The sequence below is a fragment of the Manacus vitellinus genome, unplaced genomic scaffold (genome assembly GCF_001715985.3).
Source record: "Manacus vitellinus isolate BGI_N305 unplaced genomic scaffold, ASM171598v3 scaffold_9_pilon, whole genome shotgun sequence".
Lineage (NCBI taxonomy): Eukaryota > Metazoa > Chordata > Aves > Passeriformes > Pipridae > Manacus > Manacus vitellinus.
The window spans coordinates 9,142,426-9,159,248 of record NW_021940917.1 but is presented as its reverse complement, the minus strand read 5'-3'; the positions used below and the strand labels follow the sequence as shown (position 1 = coordinate 9,159,248).

The following is a 16,823-nucleotide window of genomic DNA, read 5'->3' as shown; positions in this document are numbered from 1 at the left end:
ACTTGTAGTTATGAAGTTTAACAGGATTATCTGTTGAATTTTGATTTATGTAAAACTACCTTTTAAAGATCTACTTTGTCTTTAAATTTTCAGTTAATTCATTCATTCTCCCGTTCATCAAAATGTTTGTTCTTGTCCATACAGAGGAAACAGGAAAGAGTGAGAGGACCCATCAAGGCTGGTTCATGAACTAAAATGGCACAGAGTGAGAATTCCGTCTAGAGTGTGGTTCCCGCTCCAAGGGGATATTTAAATTCTCTGTGCATTATGTGAGAAAGACAGCAAGGCAAAAAATTCTAGTCTCAAAAACAAGATGAGAAGGAAAAGATGAAGCAATCCTAATCCTGTGCCAGGATGAAAAGGCCCAAACCCCATTATTGGAGGATATCCCCAAAACACAGACAATACTTTCTTCCTGTATCTCTTCTGGAGATTTTGAAGGTGATACTTGTGCAATGTATGTATTTTCCATATTTATAAATGTATACATACACACATATACACACTTGCTAAATACATAAGTATTTACTGTTGCCTACTTCAAAAGGGAGACTGCATTTTCAGGTTATTAAATCCCCCTAGAGAAAGAGGCCTGCAGAGGTGACTGTCATTTCCTTTTTCAAGCTCCCCTGAAAAGCCACGGATACAGCCTGTGCATTCGATCACTCTTTCCCACAAAACACAGTATGTATGCAGGTCAAACAACATAAATATTGATTCACAGTGTTCTATTCATAATAGACTAAAGTTATTTTTTCAATTATTTTGAGGATGTATGACTTAGAGGATTTATGATAGAATTTGTCACTACCAAAGTTTCATTACCTGTTACCAGAGAGAGGAAGAAGTTCTTCCTGAAGTCCTCTGCACAGAAAATTAACCCATGAGCTTTGTTGTCTGCATGGAGGAGTTAAAGGCACTTCCATTTCATCTTTCAAATATGGAATATATTCAGCTAGAAATTACATAATGCCCCAGCCAAAACAAAAATAAAAAATCAAAATCACAAAGCTACCTTTGAATGAAATACACATGCTTACGAATTTTATACTGGTAGAATTTTGTATTAAACTACAAAATATTTTCATAGGACAATTCAGTGTTTAAGCTCTATGCCCCAAATACTTCACATCCAATTTCCAGACAGTTTGGGGATAACAATGTGTAGATTACATTTCTTTAATGTAATTCTGGCTGCATACTCTTCACATGTAAGCTGATTTTTATAATTAAATCATCAGGTACCATGGCTGAGGTCTTGATATTAGGCATTCATGCCTGTTGGCCTTCTTAGATGCTTCCCCCATAAATGAAGTTAATTAGATGGGAGAGAGACTTTGGCTAATGTTATAGTGGCTGTAAGACGCAGATGACTGGACTCAGGAACTTCAAAAACAGTCAGGATTTTAAAGACAAAATTACTCTTTCAAGTAGAATTAGTACGATCACTGAAATGAACTACCACATCTGTTTTTTTAAAGCAGTATGTAAACAAACCTGGCATGTTAAAAGTTCCCTGCAAGTTACTTTTAACCTTTTTTTTTTTTTGCAATTGTATCACATGTGGACATATTAATGGATTATTTATTGGTTTTTATTCAAATCAAATTAGGAATTTGCAACTGCACTGATTTTAGTGTTATTTCATAAAAACTTGTGGTTTACATGAGTGTCCTAGAATTCTTCTCTCTGGCATTCTTCTAACCAGAAAGCAGAGGTAACAAAAAACACAGTTGTTCTATGGTCTGTGAAAACTGTCAGAAAAATTTTAAGTAAACCAGTGCCTCTGTAAGGAAAAACATTTGTAACAAATTCCCTATTCATTCTAACAGGCAGCAAGCAGATGCAATCCTCATACACACGTTGTCTGGCCAGTTGGCACACAGCAGGCTATGAATCAGTCACCTGTCCAGCTGCTTACAGCTGCTCCTTGACTGACCTAAAAAGCTGATTGTATGGCAGGAAGGGTAAGGGACAATGTTAGAAAGCCAGAGAACACAAATACCTATCAGAGAAGTAGAAAAAAAAGGTAAGAAATAGAAGTGGATACAAAAGAAAACAACATACTTCTAACCAGTATAATTTCTTTCCCATTTACTTAGAACAAAAAAAAAAGCCCCATGAACTCCTGCTGTGAACTTTAGCTTACTAACTGTTTTTGTGGGGATAAACAATTTAAGCACATTACTTTGAATAGGGTAGGAAATGATCTCAGGACAGCAAAAATACCTGCCATATCTAAAAAGAACAATTCTCTCTCTTTCAGCAATACTATTAATATTAATTCTTGTCTAGTTATTTTTGCCTTTAAGACTGGAATATTTTCATCAGTTACATTAGATAAACTCTGCTTACTCTCAGAGGTTCATTGATGACTTAGTGAACTCTCTTGTCTCTTAAGCCCTTTATCAATAAACAGATCCTATTCCTAGCAAGAGAGAAAGGCAAACAATGAAAGGTTTACAGAAAATGCCATTATATTATCATTGCTTCTTCTCTGAGTTCAAGCACACATATTTCACTTCTGGTAGCTCATAAACAGCAAAATCAATTAGAACAAGAAGATGGAAGCTGATCATGCCCTAACAACTTAATTTTGCCTGATGCAATGGCAGAGCTAAGGCAGCAAACTGGCAGTAAAGATTAATGCAGTCACTTTCTTTAAAAAACAATTCAAAATGATTTGACTTCTTACATCAGCTCCAGTAGAACAGATAATATCCTAGAGAAGATCAAAGTCAACTTATCAAAGTCAACTTGCGTACAGGAGGAAGGTCTCAAAATGCTCACTTAAGCTCCTCCTATTTGTCAGCCTTAGAAGTAAAGAGCAGCTCATTAGACCCAGATTAGTTTATCATGCTAGGCAATAACTTCCAGATGGAAAGTAAGTTTAACTTTGTCTTGGTGGAACAACACATGGTGGGTTTGCATTGAGCTTTTATATCAGACGCTTTGAACAGATATGATTGCTCCAACCAAAATTCCACTGCAATACAGTATCGGGAGCATGATCCTATTAGCCTGCAGAGGATAACTATCAGTTCAGTTTAAAACACATTGAAACTAAGACAATAAGGGGGTTCTTGATCTGGAGAAAAGACAAGATTTCTCAAGGATTTTAGTAACTGCTGGATGGAAAACTATCAAGTGAACATGCACTGGTTACTGATAATACTGCTGCTGCCCATGGCAATAATGGATAGACTTTTTCCTGGACAGGATATACGTTAGGACGAGAAGTACACATATATTCAAGCATTGCCACTCTGCTCAGATCACATCCATTTGTAAACGTCGCTCTTTGCACAGGCTCTTCTGCATTTAATTAAAGGTGAAAAATGCCACCAGCGTAGCCATTTTTCTGCCTCACTTCACCAGCCAACATTTAGCTGGGAACACAGTTGGGCTGGCAAAGAATATACATTATTTTCAAAGGTTACACCTGGAACCTGAAGAAATTTTAACTAGGGTTAGATAATTAGGTTGCGCAGTCATACACCAAACCTGCCCAGCATTGGTATGCACTGTAAACACCATGACTTGAGTTTTCAAGCTATTAAAGGTGGACACATACAAAGGATTTTCAAATGCCAGTGAAGGAGAAGCAAGGATTCAATGCAAATATTCAAGACTTTCAGTTTATTTCTGTGGAAAAGAGCTCTGCTGACTATATGACTTAATTTCTCAATCACACGTCATTACAGAACTGTTTGCAAACCAGAATGTCTGCACAGGAGCTTTGAACATCTAGAAGTTATTACCTCAGCACTTCTGCCTGGATTGTTCTCCACCACCCTATTTTGAAAGCATTTATATTAGACTTTAACAAACTTTATACTGTGCTTTTTGACTCCACAAATTGATGTTAATCAATCTGTCTTGAATTTCATCCTCCCTCTCTAGGTAGATAATTTGCTAGGTAAAAAAGATCCAAAAAGCCTATCAAATACAAAATTCATAGACATCACTTGCAGCCAAAAGCAACATGAGGGAACTGTAAAGTTGGTCGTGTTTAGACTATAAAGCTCTGGAAAGCAGTATGGCACTTCTACCTCCTTATAGTGCAGGTAAAAAATAGTAGATTACACAAAGAGAATGTTCTTATCTATACAGTGCATGTCCTCCTACGAACAGAATATAGGAACAATTGCTTAAAGAATTTATTTTAAATATCACCCCTTGATTTATACAGATCTTCCTACCTGACTCACAGAATTCCAGCATACTTGTGCTATTACTGGAGCAAACCTCTTGAGGAATGGGACAGTACTTGGAAATTTCTATGTTGTATGTAATTTCTGCTTTGAGATCTGAAAACAGATTTTTAAAGGTGCCATAAATTAACCATTTATTACATTTTCCTGTCAGAGCATTTTTTGCTTTCAATCTTATTATTGAACCTCCATGATATATTGTTATGAAAAATCACAGTCATGCTTAGTAACCCCAAATGCTGTAGCTGATAAGAGCAGTGCTCAGTCTTATCCCTTAAGTGACAGAAAACCCCCACAATCTAGTATAATCACTACCTGAATTATTCCAAGCTCTTATGACTACAGTGATTTCCAGAACAATTAAGTAGCCTAAATATAGTTTGCTGGGAGTTTGTGTATGTAGATTCTTTTGCTACTAAAAAAGAATGAAAAACTCCAGTAGGTTGACATTTATGTACAAACTCCTCAAATATCTGCAGCAGAGCTTGGATCATTCAGCTCAGAACAGGGCATGTACTTAATGTGTCATAAGAATGCAAATCAAACCACCCTAGTCAAATGTACACTTTTAAAAGTTTTGTTCCTATTTTCAACAAGAGACTGGATTATTTCAAACTGGTGCCCTATCAGACAGAATTCAGCAGACACTCTCCACATTCAGAAGCACGAATCTTCCTTCTTTGAGTTGCTTCCTGCCCACCAAAAAAGTGGAAAATTATTAACTTTTTAACTAAAAAGAATGCAACAAAAGCTCAGGTAATGTTTTTTTCTTTTAACTACACAAAATACTGCCATACAAATCGGTCCATTAGCCAATAACTGTCATTAAAGTTGTATTTATCCATCACATAAAAGCATTTAGAAACATTTCTAAAATTTCTTTAAAGAAATGACTACTGTCATTTAGAGTATTCCTGTTATTCATGGAAATATTTAACCTTTTTGTCCTCAGAAATCTGCTTTTGTGTTTACAATTACAGTGCAACAAAAGCATTTTTTTACAGTATGATTGTACTGCATATAATCCTCTTAGGGATGTCTCTGAAAGTAAATTTAAAAACAGACAGGAAAAATTAAGACTAAATTATTATATTCATGGTAGATCTTAAAGCACAAATCATGGCTCATTTACATGTTTCCGAGATTACAACACAACCATGGATTGAACCAAATGGCGAATAGTTTACTACCCCTTGAGGAGACATGTACTCAGAAATCTGGGTATAGAATAGTTCATAGTCTCACCCAGAGGAATTCTCATTTAATAGGCTGTGATGTAACTCAAAAGTGAACTCAATATCAAAGAGCCAAATTGTGTTAAATGTGTTCAAATGAAAGGAAAATCAGGTCAAGCATTAAGAAAACCAACCCTCACGTTCTTTGATCACTTCTTTGCACAGGTCTTCATCAGCCATAGTGTCTGAGGCTACATTTAACAACTCATTCAATTCCAAGTATGATGGAATCTTAGCAGAATCAGATCTACCATTGCTGGGTTTGCTGAACTCTAACTCAAGAGGTAACATGAAATACTGAAAAAATATTAATCACAACAGAATGGTCAGTAAATCCCCTTTGATGTTACTGTATAGTCAAAGCTTTTTCAAAATCTTGAAGTAACTTAATTCTAAACCAATTTCAGAGCTTTTAGGAGAGAAATCTTATGACATTTACACAGTATACACAAAGCTTTGCTCAATATGGAGTAAATACAGTGTTATAGAATTTCAGATTGAGTGAGTGAAGTGCAGAGAGTGTATCTGAACTTTCAGTTCCCAGTCAAGTAAAATATTCATTTACTTTACTGAAAGTTTGTGTTTTAGAATTTTGAAAAATGAAGGAAAAAGTAGATTTGACTTCTTTTTATAAAAGAAGCAAAGCTGGCTCCCCAAATCCTGAAACATAGCTTGGAGTTTTCCCTTTCCCATGCACGTCATGGTTTCCCGTTCTGGTTAATTTGTATTCTTAGTGTAACAAGTACCTACAGTGCCAACACATTTGGAAGCAGGAGAAACAGCTGATCGGAGTGGAAACTCCTAACAGCAGCATCCAACAATTAAAAAACCACCAATAAAAGCAGTGTTTCCTAACCTTGGAAATATGAAGGCTGCGAATACTTTGCAAGTATGAAGAGAATTCAGTAAAATGACTTGCAAGTGAACAAACACCTACCCAAAACACAGAACAACAACTAATATAATATATAGGATGAAACAACAGGATGATACCTCTTCCTCTTTTATAGGTATAGTGCAAAAGTTCTCTTTAATCTCCTGCAATTCATTTTTACTCTCTTCCATCTTCATTTCATTTTGGAAAATCAAACATTCTCTTTAAAAGATCATAAAAGAAAGTAAGTGACTTCTTTGTATTACTTCATGTCTAAGACTGAAAGTCTTAGCAATAGCTTTGATAGCCATACACATGGCAAAAAGTTATTTTTCTAAATCCATGCCTTTTCTAAGAAAGCAATTCCAAGGGATGCTCTACCGATCTGTGGAATTAGCCAAAAGTATTTTTAAGAAATAATACATTATATGCAAAGTAGAATCACTTAATATTGGGACCTGCCTTAAAAAGTTACAGAAAAAAACCCCTCATATTAAAATTGTTCAACACCCATCACATAAATGTTCTCATGTGAAAACACTTTCTGCAAAAGCTGCGTATCTAAGTTTCTTCCAATGTCAAATTTTTTTACTATATATAAAATCTTGGTAATCTATAACACTGACCTTATTTCACTTTTGTCTCCTTTAGTTTCTATTTTCAGAAATGATTCAGCACCAGTGAAGGCAGAGTGTGCTTATTATTAATCAAAATGACATCCAAAAGTATGTTCCCTGGTTTAACTGAAAAACTTTCAAAATGCTTGGAAATAAAACTCAGAGGTGAGGCTACTACTTGCCTTGTGAAGCAAGGATACAAGCAGAAAAAAGATGAAGATTTTTCAAGTAGAAAGAAAAGTTTTCATCAGGCTTGCCACTTGTGGCCACCACACTAACACTATAACGACTTTTTAGGGGGATAACTTCCTCCTCAGTCCCTGACACCACTATTTTCCTGAAGGAATACTTTGGACTGAAGAGTACAAATTGTTCTATGCCCAGCCTCAGGATGCTAACTGAATTTTACCTTAAGTAGAAGTCTGTTTCATTATATGTCTTTGTTTAAATGCCTCTGCATTTAAATGTGTGCTGCACAAGCAGATTTGGGGCCCCACCTTGAGCAGGCTCCTGGTTTTGCTAGTCAACCACAGACCAAGAGGTCAGAGCTGTTTGAGTAAAGGTTCACACTAGCACTTTTTATGCCATTTCTGAAAGTAGGTGCAGAATCTGGATCATGTTATCTTCACTAGGTATTTACAGTGTTCACACTTGCACATAGTTTTATGTCTGAAACTCAGTGTGAGATTAGGGCTCATTTTAAAAAACAGGCCAACAACCCCACTCCTCCCTGTTCTGTTGATATACAGGTACAGTTAAATCAGTTAAAATTTGCTTTACTTTTCTTGGGAATCATGTAACCCTACCAAGTGCAAAAGAAGTGATACAAGTCATCCAGACATGAAGTAAATCATTGCAAAATTTAGCCAGACTTTATGAATGCACCTATACAACCAATATATTTAGGAAATACTAGGCCCATTTCTAATACAGTTTACACCAGTTTAATGTATCAGTTAGTTCAAATTCGTGACATTAGACATTATTCAACTAAATTCAATCAACTCAGTAATATGAAACTGAGTAAAACCATAAAATAAATAATATTTGAATGTGAAGAAATACAATTGAACTTGAAGAAATACAGTTCAACAGTGCAAGAGCATGGATTTGCTGACAGTATGACTGAGATGACAGAAAGAAGGAACGTGGAAGCATGTATAAAATCCCAGTCCAATTAAATTTAGAGGCATTTTACTGAGAGGGCATCAGTAAAATCAGTTTGAGGGAGGACAAGGTCCCTTAAAGATGTACATTTTTTCAGTATTCCAAAAGTAAAATCTTGAGTACGCTTCACACTTACAAAATGCAAAAGTGACACAATTTCATTAATCCAGTTTTCTTAATGCATATAAATTTCATCTGAGTCATTTTTTCCTAAGTAAGAAAAAAAGCTGAAGTCTTTACCTGTTGCAAATATAAACTAGTTACAAAGTTATCATTTAACAGATGTTCCAATGTCATTATACACAGATTATTTTTTATGTTCAATATTACACATCAACTTGTAGGTACCTGAAAATGTTCTCTTCTGTTAAAATCTGTCCTTCAGAATCTAAAAGGGGATCTTTCACTAAAAAAAACTGTAGTCTGCTCAGAAGTATAGATAAAGTTGGCAGGTTTTTACGAAAATTTTCAAGATTATCAATAAAGGTAAATTCCTCTTCCAAATATAAATCTGACGAAAAATAAGAAAAAATATGTTATAAAACAATATAAATGTAACAATTACCAGAATAAAGAGAATTGTGGATCAACTTTTAGAATACTATAAGTGTCAGCAAAAAATAAGTACTTTCTGCTTTAAATATTTTGGAATTTTAAAGCTTTAAGCACAACAAAGTCTAGACTTCCAATGGTCCACAGGATAAGCTCTGGTTTTCTTTTCCTTTTTTTTTTTTTTATTTTCTTATACAATGTCTGTCTAAAAGAAAAGGTATTTTCCTTTCTTTCCCATGTTTGCATTTTCAACAAAGAAAGTTCTACACATGGGCCTGGGCAATCTCAGGCCCACCTACAGGCTGGGTGGAGAAGTGACTGAGAGCAGCCCTGTGGAGAAAGACTTGGGGCTGACGGTTGAAGGAAAACTCAACCTGGGCCAGCAGTGTGCACTCGCAGCCCAGAAATCCAACAGTGGCAAAGCAGGTGATTCTGCTCCCCTCTTGGAGCATTGTGTCCGTCTCTGGGGTCCTCAGTAGAAAAAAGACATGGACCTGTTGGAGCAGGTCCAGAGGAGGGACACAAAAATGATCAGAGGAAAGGAACATCTCTCTTATGAGGAAAGGGTGAGAGTAATCGGGATGTTCAGCCTGGAGGAGAGAAGGCTCCAGAGAGACTTTACTGCAGCTTCTCAGTACATAAAGGGGGCCTATAAGTAAGATGAGGACAGATTTTTTGACAGGTTCTATTGCAATAGAACAAGGGGTAATGGTTTTAAACTAAAAGAGAGATGATTTAGATTAGATATCAGGAAGAAGTTTCTTACAGCAAGGGTGGTAAAATACTGGAATAATTTGCCCAGACTGGTGGTTGATGCCTCATCCCTGTGGGTGCTCAAGGTGAGGTTGGACAGGGCTCTGAGTGACCTGAGCTGATTACAGGGGGGTTGGACTAAATGACCTTTAAAACTCCTTTCCAATCCAGGCTATTCTATGATAACAGGATTCTCTGGACTTTCATTTCTTCTGTGTTTAGATACCACTCTCCTGACAGAACTGAGGCAGTAACCACATCCCTGTTTGATGCAATCCCTCACATTTGCAATATAGTATACACAAATATTTACATACACATTTTACATATAGATAATACACACAGAAGGGTAAAGTGAGGTTTTTGTTCTTTCTTATTTTTTACCAACATGGAAGTATCCTCATTCCTACATCCCCCTTTCATTCCTTGGATGACTCCCTATCTGTAACAACCTTCCTTTCCTTCCTAGTGGCTGGAAGTTGTAGATACTGATTATGTTCCCCCCTCTAACTGTTCTATGCTGCTGACTCAGATTCCCATAAAGAAATCTATCAATTAAAAAATAAATGCCTCATTGTAAAATGCCTCTGTTTAGAGAGATGAACATTCAGAAGAGGCTACTAAGGCTTCTAGGAGCCTATAAAGCTAAAAGTAGCTCTAATAAAATAAAAATGACATTTTTTCTGATATGCTACAAAATCCCTGATCTATTCCTCTTCCTTTTCTTTAGGTAACTAGGAAAACAAAGGAGGAGGCACCTCAATATTCAATCAAATAGTGGTTGCAAAATTAGGTGCTAAAATCAATAAGAAAATAAAGACTACTTCAATGATCTAAACTCGCATCCTCAAATATCTAATTTAATTTTTGTTAACTCAAAGAAAACTGGACAACTCCTAATATACTAACATGAAATCAAGTCAAATAAGGTACAGCTTTGGCCTTGATTTGCATTTATTTTCCTAATTTAGCCATAGTTTTTATTCATTTTTTTTATTGTAAGGAGCTATAGTATCTAAAGTGTATGAAGAAAGGGGGATTTTTCCAATTAATCTAATTATTCTAATGTGATTAAAATATTTTAATTACTGCATTTCTTTGTTAATTTTAACACATTTTTACCTGTTACTCCCTATCTCAGGAAAGCATGTCTAAGCAAGTATGCACTTACATGTGTACTGAAGGGCCCTCCTGAAGTGGAACAGATACTACCATATACCTAACTGCTTTCCTAATATAGAATTTTACAGCTGAAGTACCAGGTAGAGTTTGAAATTCACAAATTCCAGTGCTTGAAATTCACAGGAAACTGAGCTGAGCTGCTGCTTTATGATTCTAGGAAGTGCAGTTTCACATTTTTAAATATGCTTATTTTTCAGAATTGTGACTTGAATGCAATATCATCACTTTCTTTGATTTACAATACAGTTGAATCAAACACTTTCTCAATATTTGGTTTTCAGTGATCAGAATTTGTTATATCTGTTAGGGTGCTAATAATCACAATTTTCAGAAAATATATAGGGACACTACCCAATTTGAACAATCACAGCAATAGACTTGAAAAATCCCAGCAACAAAGTGGAAACTGCTTACTTCTCATTCTGCTTGATGTGGTCAAGGAAAATGCTTCAAGGATCTAATTTTATTGATGTATAATGGATCATTATAATTTTGTTCAATTTCTGATATGATCTACTTATTGTGATACTTTTTTGGCACCTTCTGCCATATATTTGATCAGCCTTAAACTTCTTTTGGTTTGCATCTACCTTGAACTGCTAATACAAGCCCTGCTTCTCCAGAGAATAAATATGCCTTCAGTGGTCACACCTTAGGCAACTGCAAAGGTTTGTGATCACTCAGACAGCTTCATCAATGCCTATGGAGCCCACACAAAAAGTTATGGAAGTTAACAAGCTGATTCTATCAGAATTTAGAAAATAGTGAATTAAACATTTTACCTTGCCATGGTTCTCTAAATTCAGTGACATAGTAAGTCTTCAAATATTTTTCTTGGGTGGATTCTTCCTTAAAAACTTTATTCGTAACTAAAAAGGGTTCTTCTATGTCAGTCTGAGAGCAGGGATTTGAACTTGGAATAACTTCCATTAATTCATTACTAATCTGGAGCTCTACAGAGGAGATAGGTTTCCTAAAAAACAGAAAAAAAATCTGACACTTAAGCTGTTGTAAAAGTAACGTCATAACTTCCCTGACTTCTCAGTGAATCAACAGCACTCATAAAGATACTCTAAGAACCCTGACAATCACTGTATTCACTGAAGAAGATTAGAAATTGTGGAGTTGTTGTCACTATCCACTGGATCCACTGTTCAATTACATGTTCAGTTCTTTCCCAAGAAAAAACCCTTTAAGTTTACATCCAGCATTAAATTGAACAAAAAAATAATGGCTGGAAAAGAGCATCAAATCTATTAATGTCACAGCATTTAGCGCAAAAATTTAAATGTATACTTTTTGTATTGGGTCTGGCTGAGCTGGAGCACATTTTCCCAAAGCAGCCCTCGCAGTGCTATGCTTTGCATTGGCAGCTAGAAAAGTGTTGATAACACATCAGTGTTTTGGTGCTGCTGAGCAGCACTGGCACAGCATCAACATTGTCTCTCAACATCCCTTCCCCTCCCTACATCGTGGGCAGGATCCTGGGAGGGGACAAAACCAGGTCAGCTGACCAAAACTAACCAAAGGCATATTCCAGACCATATGACATCAGCTCAGATATAAAAGCTAAGGGAAGGAGGAGTGAGGGGGGCATTCATTATTTACAATGTTTGCTTTCTGAGCAACTGCTATGTGTGCTGAAGCCCTGCTTCCCAGGAAGTGGCTGGACATCACTCGCTAATGGGAAGTAGAGAATAAATCTTGTTATTTTCCTCTTTGCTTGTGAGACTGCAAACTTCCACTTTTGCTTTAATATACAGCCTCATCTCAACCTACGAGTCATTTTTCATTTTATTCTGTCTCCCCTGTCCAGCTGGGAAGTGATAGAGTGGTTTGGTGGGCACCTGGTGTCCAACCAAGGTCAACCCACCACACTTCAAAAACCATGAAGAAATTGCAAGTAATAGCAATAGGAAAAAGATAGGATAAGTGAAGAAACAAACTCACTTCAATTTCCTGTCACTTTTCATATTAATATCAATATTACTATTATTTCTTTAGGAAAAAAACCCCCAAACTGTGTTAGACAAATAAATAGCAAAATCATTTGATGCAGAAAGAAACCAACCATCATAGTCCTGAGCTAAATGTGTATCTGGACAAAAAGGTTGTAATTGTTAAAAAATTAAAATATGTATTAGTGTTCTGTTATCCACATAAATTGACTGCAACAATATACTGGCTCTAATTGATGAGTGCTGACATTTCTGAAGAACCTAAATCAGCTCATCTACACTTACTGAATTTATTATTCTCATTTCAGACAACGGATTTCTCAACTGTGCATCCTATTGATTCATGCATGTTTTTAATAATACATTGCATTGCACCATCTTGCTATTTGCTAGTAGTCCTCTGAAGGTAATTCTCAGACGAGTGCACCTCTGAATTTCAGTATAGGCCTTCATGTGTAGACAGAAAGACTTAGGAATCAACTATTTCACAACATTTTGAGTATAGCTTAAAAGTTAATTTTGAAACTCCAGGTAGTATAATTCACAAGCAATAACCATGCAGTACTGATAGTAACTAATATCCAAACTTTCATATGGCATAAGCCTTTGAAAATCCTCGAACCTTAAAACACTGCCCAGTTACAAGTGGGCCAACTTCACTGAAATCAGTGGATTTCACTGTAGTTTTATAGATAGAATTCACTATGGTTTTATAGACAGAATATACCTAAGGGGAGTTGCTGATTTGAGACTACATGGGCCATCTTTTACAAAGTCAAACCCTTAGTAAGGCTGTTCTGGAAAGTAGTAAATATTTTAAATGCAGACTACTCTAAGTATGGAAACATATGTTCAAGTCATATTTGTGTTATGGTTGTACAGTGTTTTGAACACAGAAAGAACTACATTAGGTTTAATGTATTTAGCTTCAATTAGATCTTTACATTATGAAGCAAAACTTTCAGCAGTACCTTTGAAATACGGACAGTTGTGTTTCAATATCAAAATAAGCACAGCTATTAAGCACATGCAATAAAGCCAATAAGGAGGTTTACCTAATTAAGTAATTTGGCGATTTCTAGGAATCACAGACTCACTTCCTTATCTCCTTTACTACTAGGTGTCCTCTCACACCTGCTTAGGCAGTCAGTGTCTTCTTCTCAATGTTTTTCTCCTCCTCAGTGTTTTTCTCTCACTTGTTTCTTGTGCTCTTCTTATTTTTCAGCCTCTCCAAGGAGACAGTAGCTCCCCGACACTTTGAACCAGTTTTTGCTAATATAGCAAGCCACTTCACTGACCAATTTGATCAGTCATTCATGCTTACATTCCTGACTGGCTTACAAGAAGAGACACTTTAAAAAATCACAAACCCCAAACCCCCAAGTTGACAAGCTTATTTCAAAATATCATTTCCCTAACCTAGTTACCTGAATATTTAGACACATAGAAAAGCATAAAACTTCTACACAAAACCCCTGCTTAGTAGTAAAACCTTATGCCTACTGTGAAAACAGAACAAAGTCTCAAAAAAATCTCAAAAGCCTCAAAATCTACTGAGCAGAGTCTCAGAACAGACTGTATTGAATTGTATGATAAGCAATCCAAAGATACTGAACTCAACCGTATTACATGGTAGCACATCTGGAACATCCTTTGATAAATTACTATGCCAAACCACAAGTAAGTGCAGAATCTTTAAACTAGATAATTACATTTTTTTGTACAACTCCCGGACTACAGTTCTCCTATGAGTCATACCCAGCAGTGAACCACGTACTCCAGAAAAATGCCTACCATTGCTTGAAACGACAAAAGCAGAACATTTTAGTGCTTATTCCTAATAATTTTTGAAAAGATTCTAGCATTTTATTTCCTTTCATCTGTTGGTTTTGACTATTACAAAGAAATTAGCATTATCTATGAATTTACTTGTTACACTACTCACTCCCTGTTCCTTGCTAAGAATAAATCTATTGAAAAACATTTACTGTAGGTCACTTTTCAGCTATCCAAAACAAACCATCTACTGTATTTATTGCACACTTTTTATATATTTTATTGTGTGTTTATGTTTTGCTTTGCAAATACTTATAACGATTTGTGATGGATTATGTGTACTATTACTGCTTAGTCCTACCCCCAGGAAAACCACTATCATAAAACACCTAAGAATTTAGATTCTCTTTCCTTACCTTAAACAAAATGCAAAGCACTTGAAGAATCTGAAGCAAATGCACGCCCTTTCCTCCTAAGTTTAACTCCCTGCTCCTTATCTGCCTGTCTCAGTTCAAGCAATTTTTCACTGGTACAGAGATCTAGTCCACTTTGGTTTACAATATATTTAGTGAAATCATCTCAAATTTTCTGTAGCTGTTACCTACCATGTGCGCTGATTTCCTGCGTTTTATTTAGATGTTATAACTAACTTAAGTGCTAAAACAACAAGTAAATGTTGTTTGGTCTGACAAAATTCTTAATTCTTGGCATTTAATACTCCTTGAGATGGCATCTATCTGACTCCTCAAGTGCTCAATTTCTGATATGATCTACTTACTGCGATACTAAATCACACTGCATCTTTATAAAAAGTTCTTCAGGATCTGCTTTTTCTTTTAGTATTACTAGTCTAGACAATGTGTTGGGTAACATCTTTGCATGAGTTTTGCAGCATCCTCATAATATTTATCTCACTCTCTGAAGGTGCAAAGATGATTATATCACAATAGTCTTATTTTTTTCTGAAGATACAGAATGTAATTTCAATTGTAATTCAGTGCACCGAGTTAAACAGACATCCACATCATTTTCTGCACAGCCTTAATCCACTCTATGAGCATGACCATTTCTGTGACATGAATGAGCAGAGGGCTACACTGAATTAGTATATAGCAAGGAAATTAAAGACTATCATATTGAAATCACAGAGGAGTGCCACTGTAAGGTATTGGGAAGCCTGGCACAGGCATTTTCTGTAAATGATTATTTAATTCTTCAAACATAAGTTTTACTTATAACCAGTTTTTTAAAGCAGATTTGAAGATAATAGAGATTTTAGGTAGCACTGTAAAAGCACAAATGTAATTTCTCTGTTTCTTTCACACTGGTGATTGAAAGCAGAAATACACACAATTTATTGGTTTTTGCAGTAATATAATCATCTTTCACAGCTAATATATGCTGGAAAGATCTGTTGCAAGCCTGTTTTTAAAATTAACTCAGTTTCAGAGTTCATTTGATACTTTTGACTTTGTGTATAACATTTTAAAATAAATATATCTATATTTAATTGCTATAATATAAGCTTGACTTTTTATAGCTGCCTTTTACACCTTTTCAGAGATTTATAAACACCCTTCTTTGAACAGCTTCATCTACAGTTATAAGAGATAACAGTCTCAGAGAGGAAAGGGCAAAAGGTCCTTGTGGTTTGTCTTCATATTCATTAACAGTTTCCAGAGACTTTCTCCAATGTCATAAATAGACTATACAACCATTAAAAAAATTACATGAAGAAGCAGTGAACTCCATAAAACACAATATAACTTTTAGTGAAAAAGCCATCTTTAAGCTATTTGCTACAGTGTACATCTCCAGCACACTGTACACTTGCTACTGTCAGAAAACATTTCCATACTCTGTTATCATCATTAGCTTATGGTTCACAAAGTACCTGAATGATATCAAAGAAATCACAAATGTTTTTAACTTAAGGTAACTGACTTTTCCAGGAAATCCTCCACAGGTAAGCTTTTCTTCCATTGATCCAATACTGAAATAGTGATCATGTTCTGTGTTGAAGTAACTGAGACAAAAAAGAGAGAAAGAGAATCACATAGAAAATTTTAAAATTTATTTTTATTTCTTGATCAAACCATTGCAGAGGCTAATCAAACTTTATACAAGATGCATAGAAGAAACAACACTTTTGGTTTCTGTTAGCAAAAGTAATGCAAATACATCAGAAAGATGTGAATACTTTCATACACATTTACCTTTGTCATTGGAAACCTTCATTTTTTTCCACATCTCATAACCTCAGCATCATTTTTTTGAACCTCTCCCAGTTTATCAGACTTAGTATTTCACTTATCTCTGATCATTGATATTCTTCCATAACCACTTCTCTGGACAGAAACTTTTCCAGAGGTCTCTACAGACTAATCAAATATCACCCTCATTTATGGTGCCATACATAAATAAATATCCGTTACCCATTTGTTTCTACTTAGGCGATGAATATGTTCTACCTTCAAGAGATATATGAACTGACT

The 16,823-nt window shown here is 35.5% G+C and overlaps 1 protein-coding gene across 1 annotated transcript in view; it reads right to left on the bottom strand.

Annotated features, from left to right (window-relative positions):
* The window catches only part of SHOC1 (shortage in chiasmata 1), a 46,536-nt gene that overhangs the window by 25,808 nt on the left and 3,905 nt on the right, over positions 1-16,823 (bottom strand). Inside the window, exons 3-9 of the mRNA XM_018086213.2 lie at positions 16,273-16,354; positions 11,377-11,567; positions 8,456-8,618; positions 6,443-6,545; positions 5,590-5,746; positions 4,203-4,310; positions 826-955 (exon numbers count right to left, since the gene is read on the bottom strand). Of these exons, the coding sequence (XP_017941702.2) occupies positions 826-955; positions 4,203-4,310; positions 5,590-5,746; positions 6,443-6,545; positions 8,456-8,618; positions 11,377-11,567; positions 16,273-16,354 (934 nt within the window). The remainder of the gene's footprint in view (positions 1-825; positions 956-4,202; positions 4,311-5,589; positions 5,747-6,442; positions 6,546-8,455; positions 8,619-11,376; positions 11,568-16,272; positions 16,355-16,823) is intronic.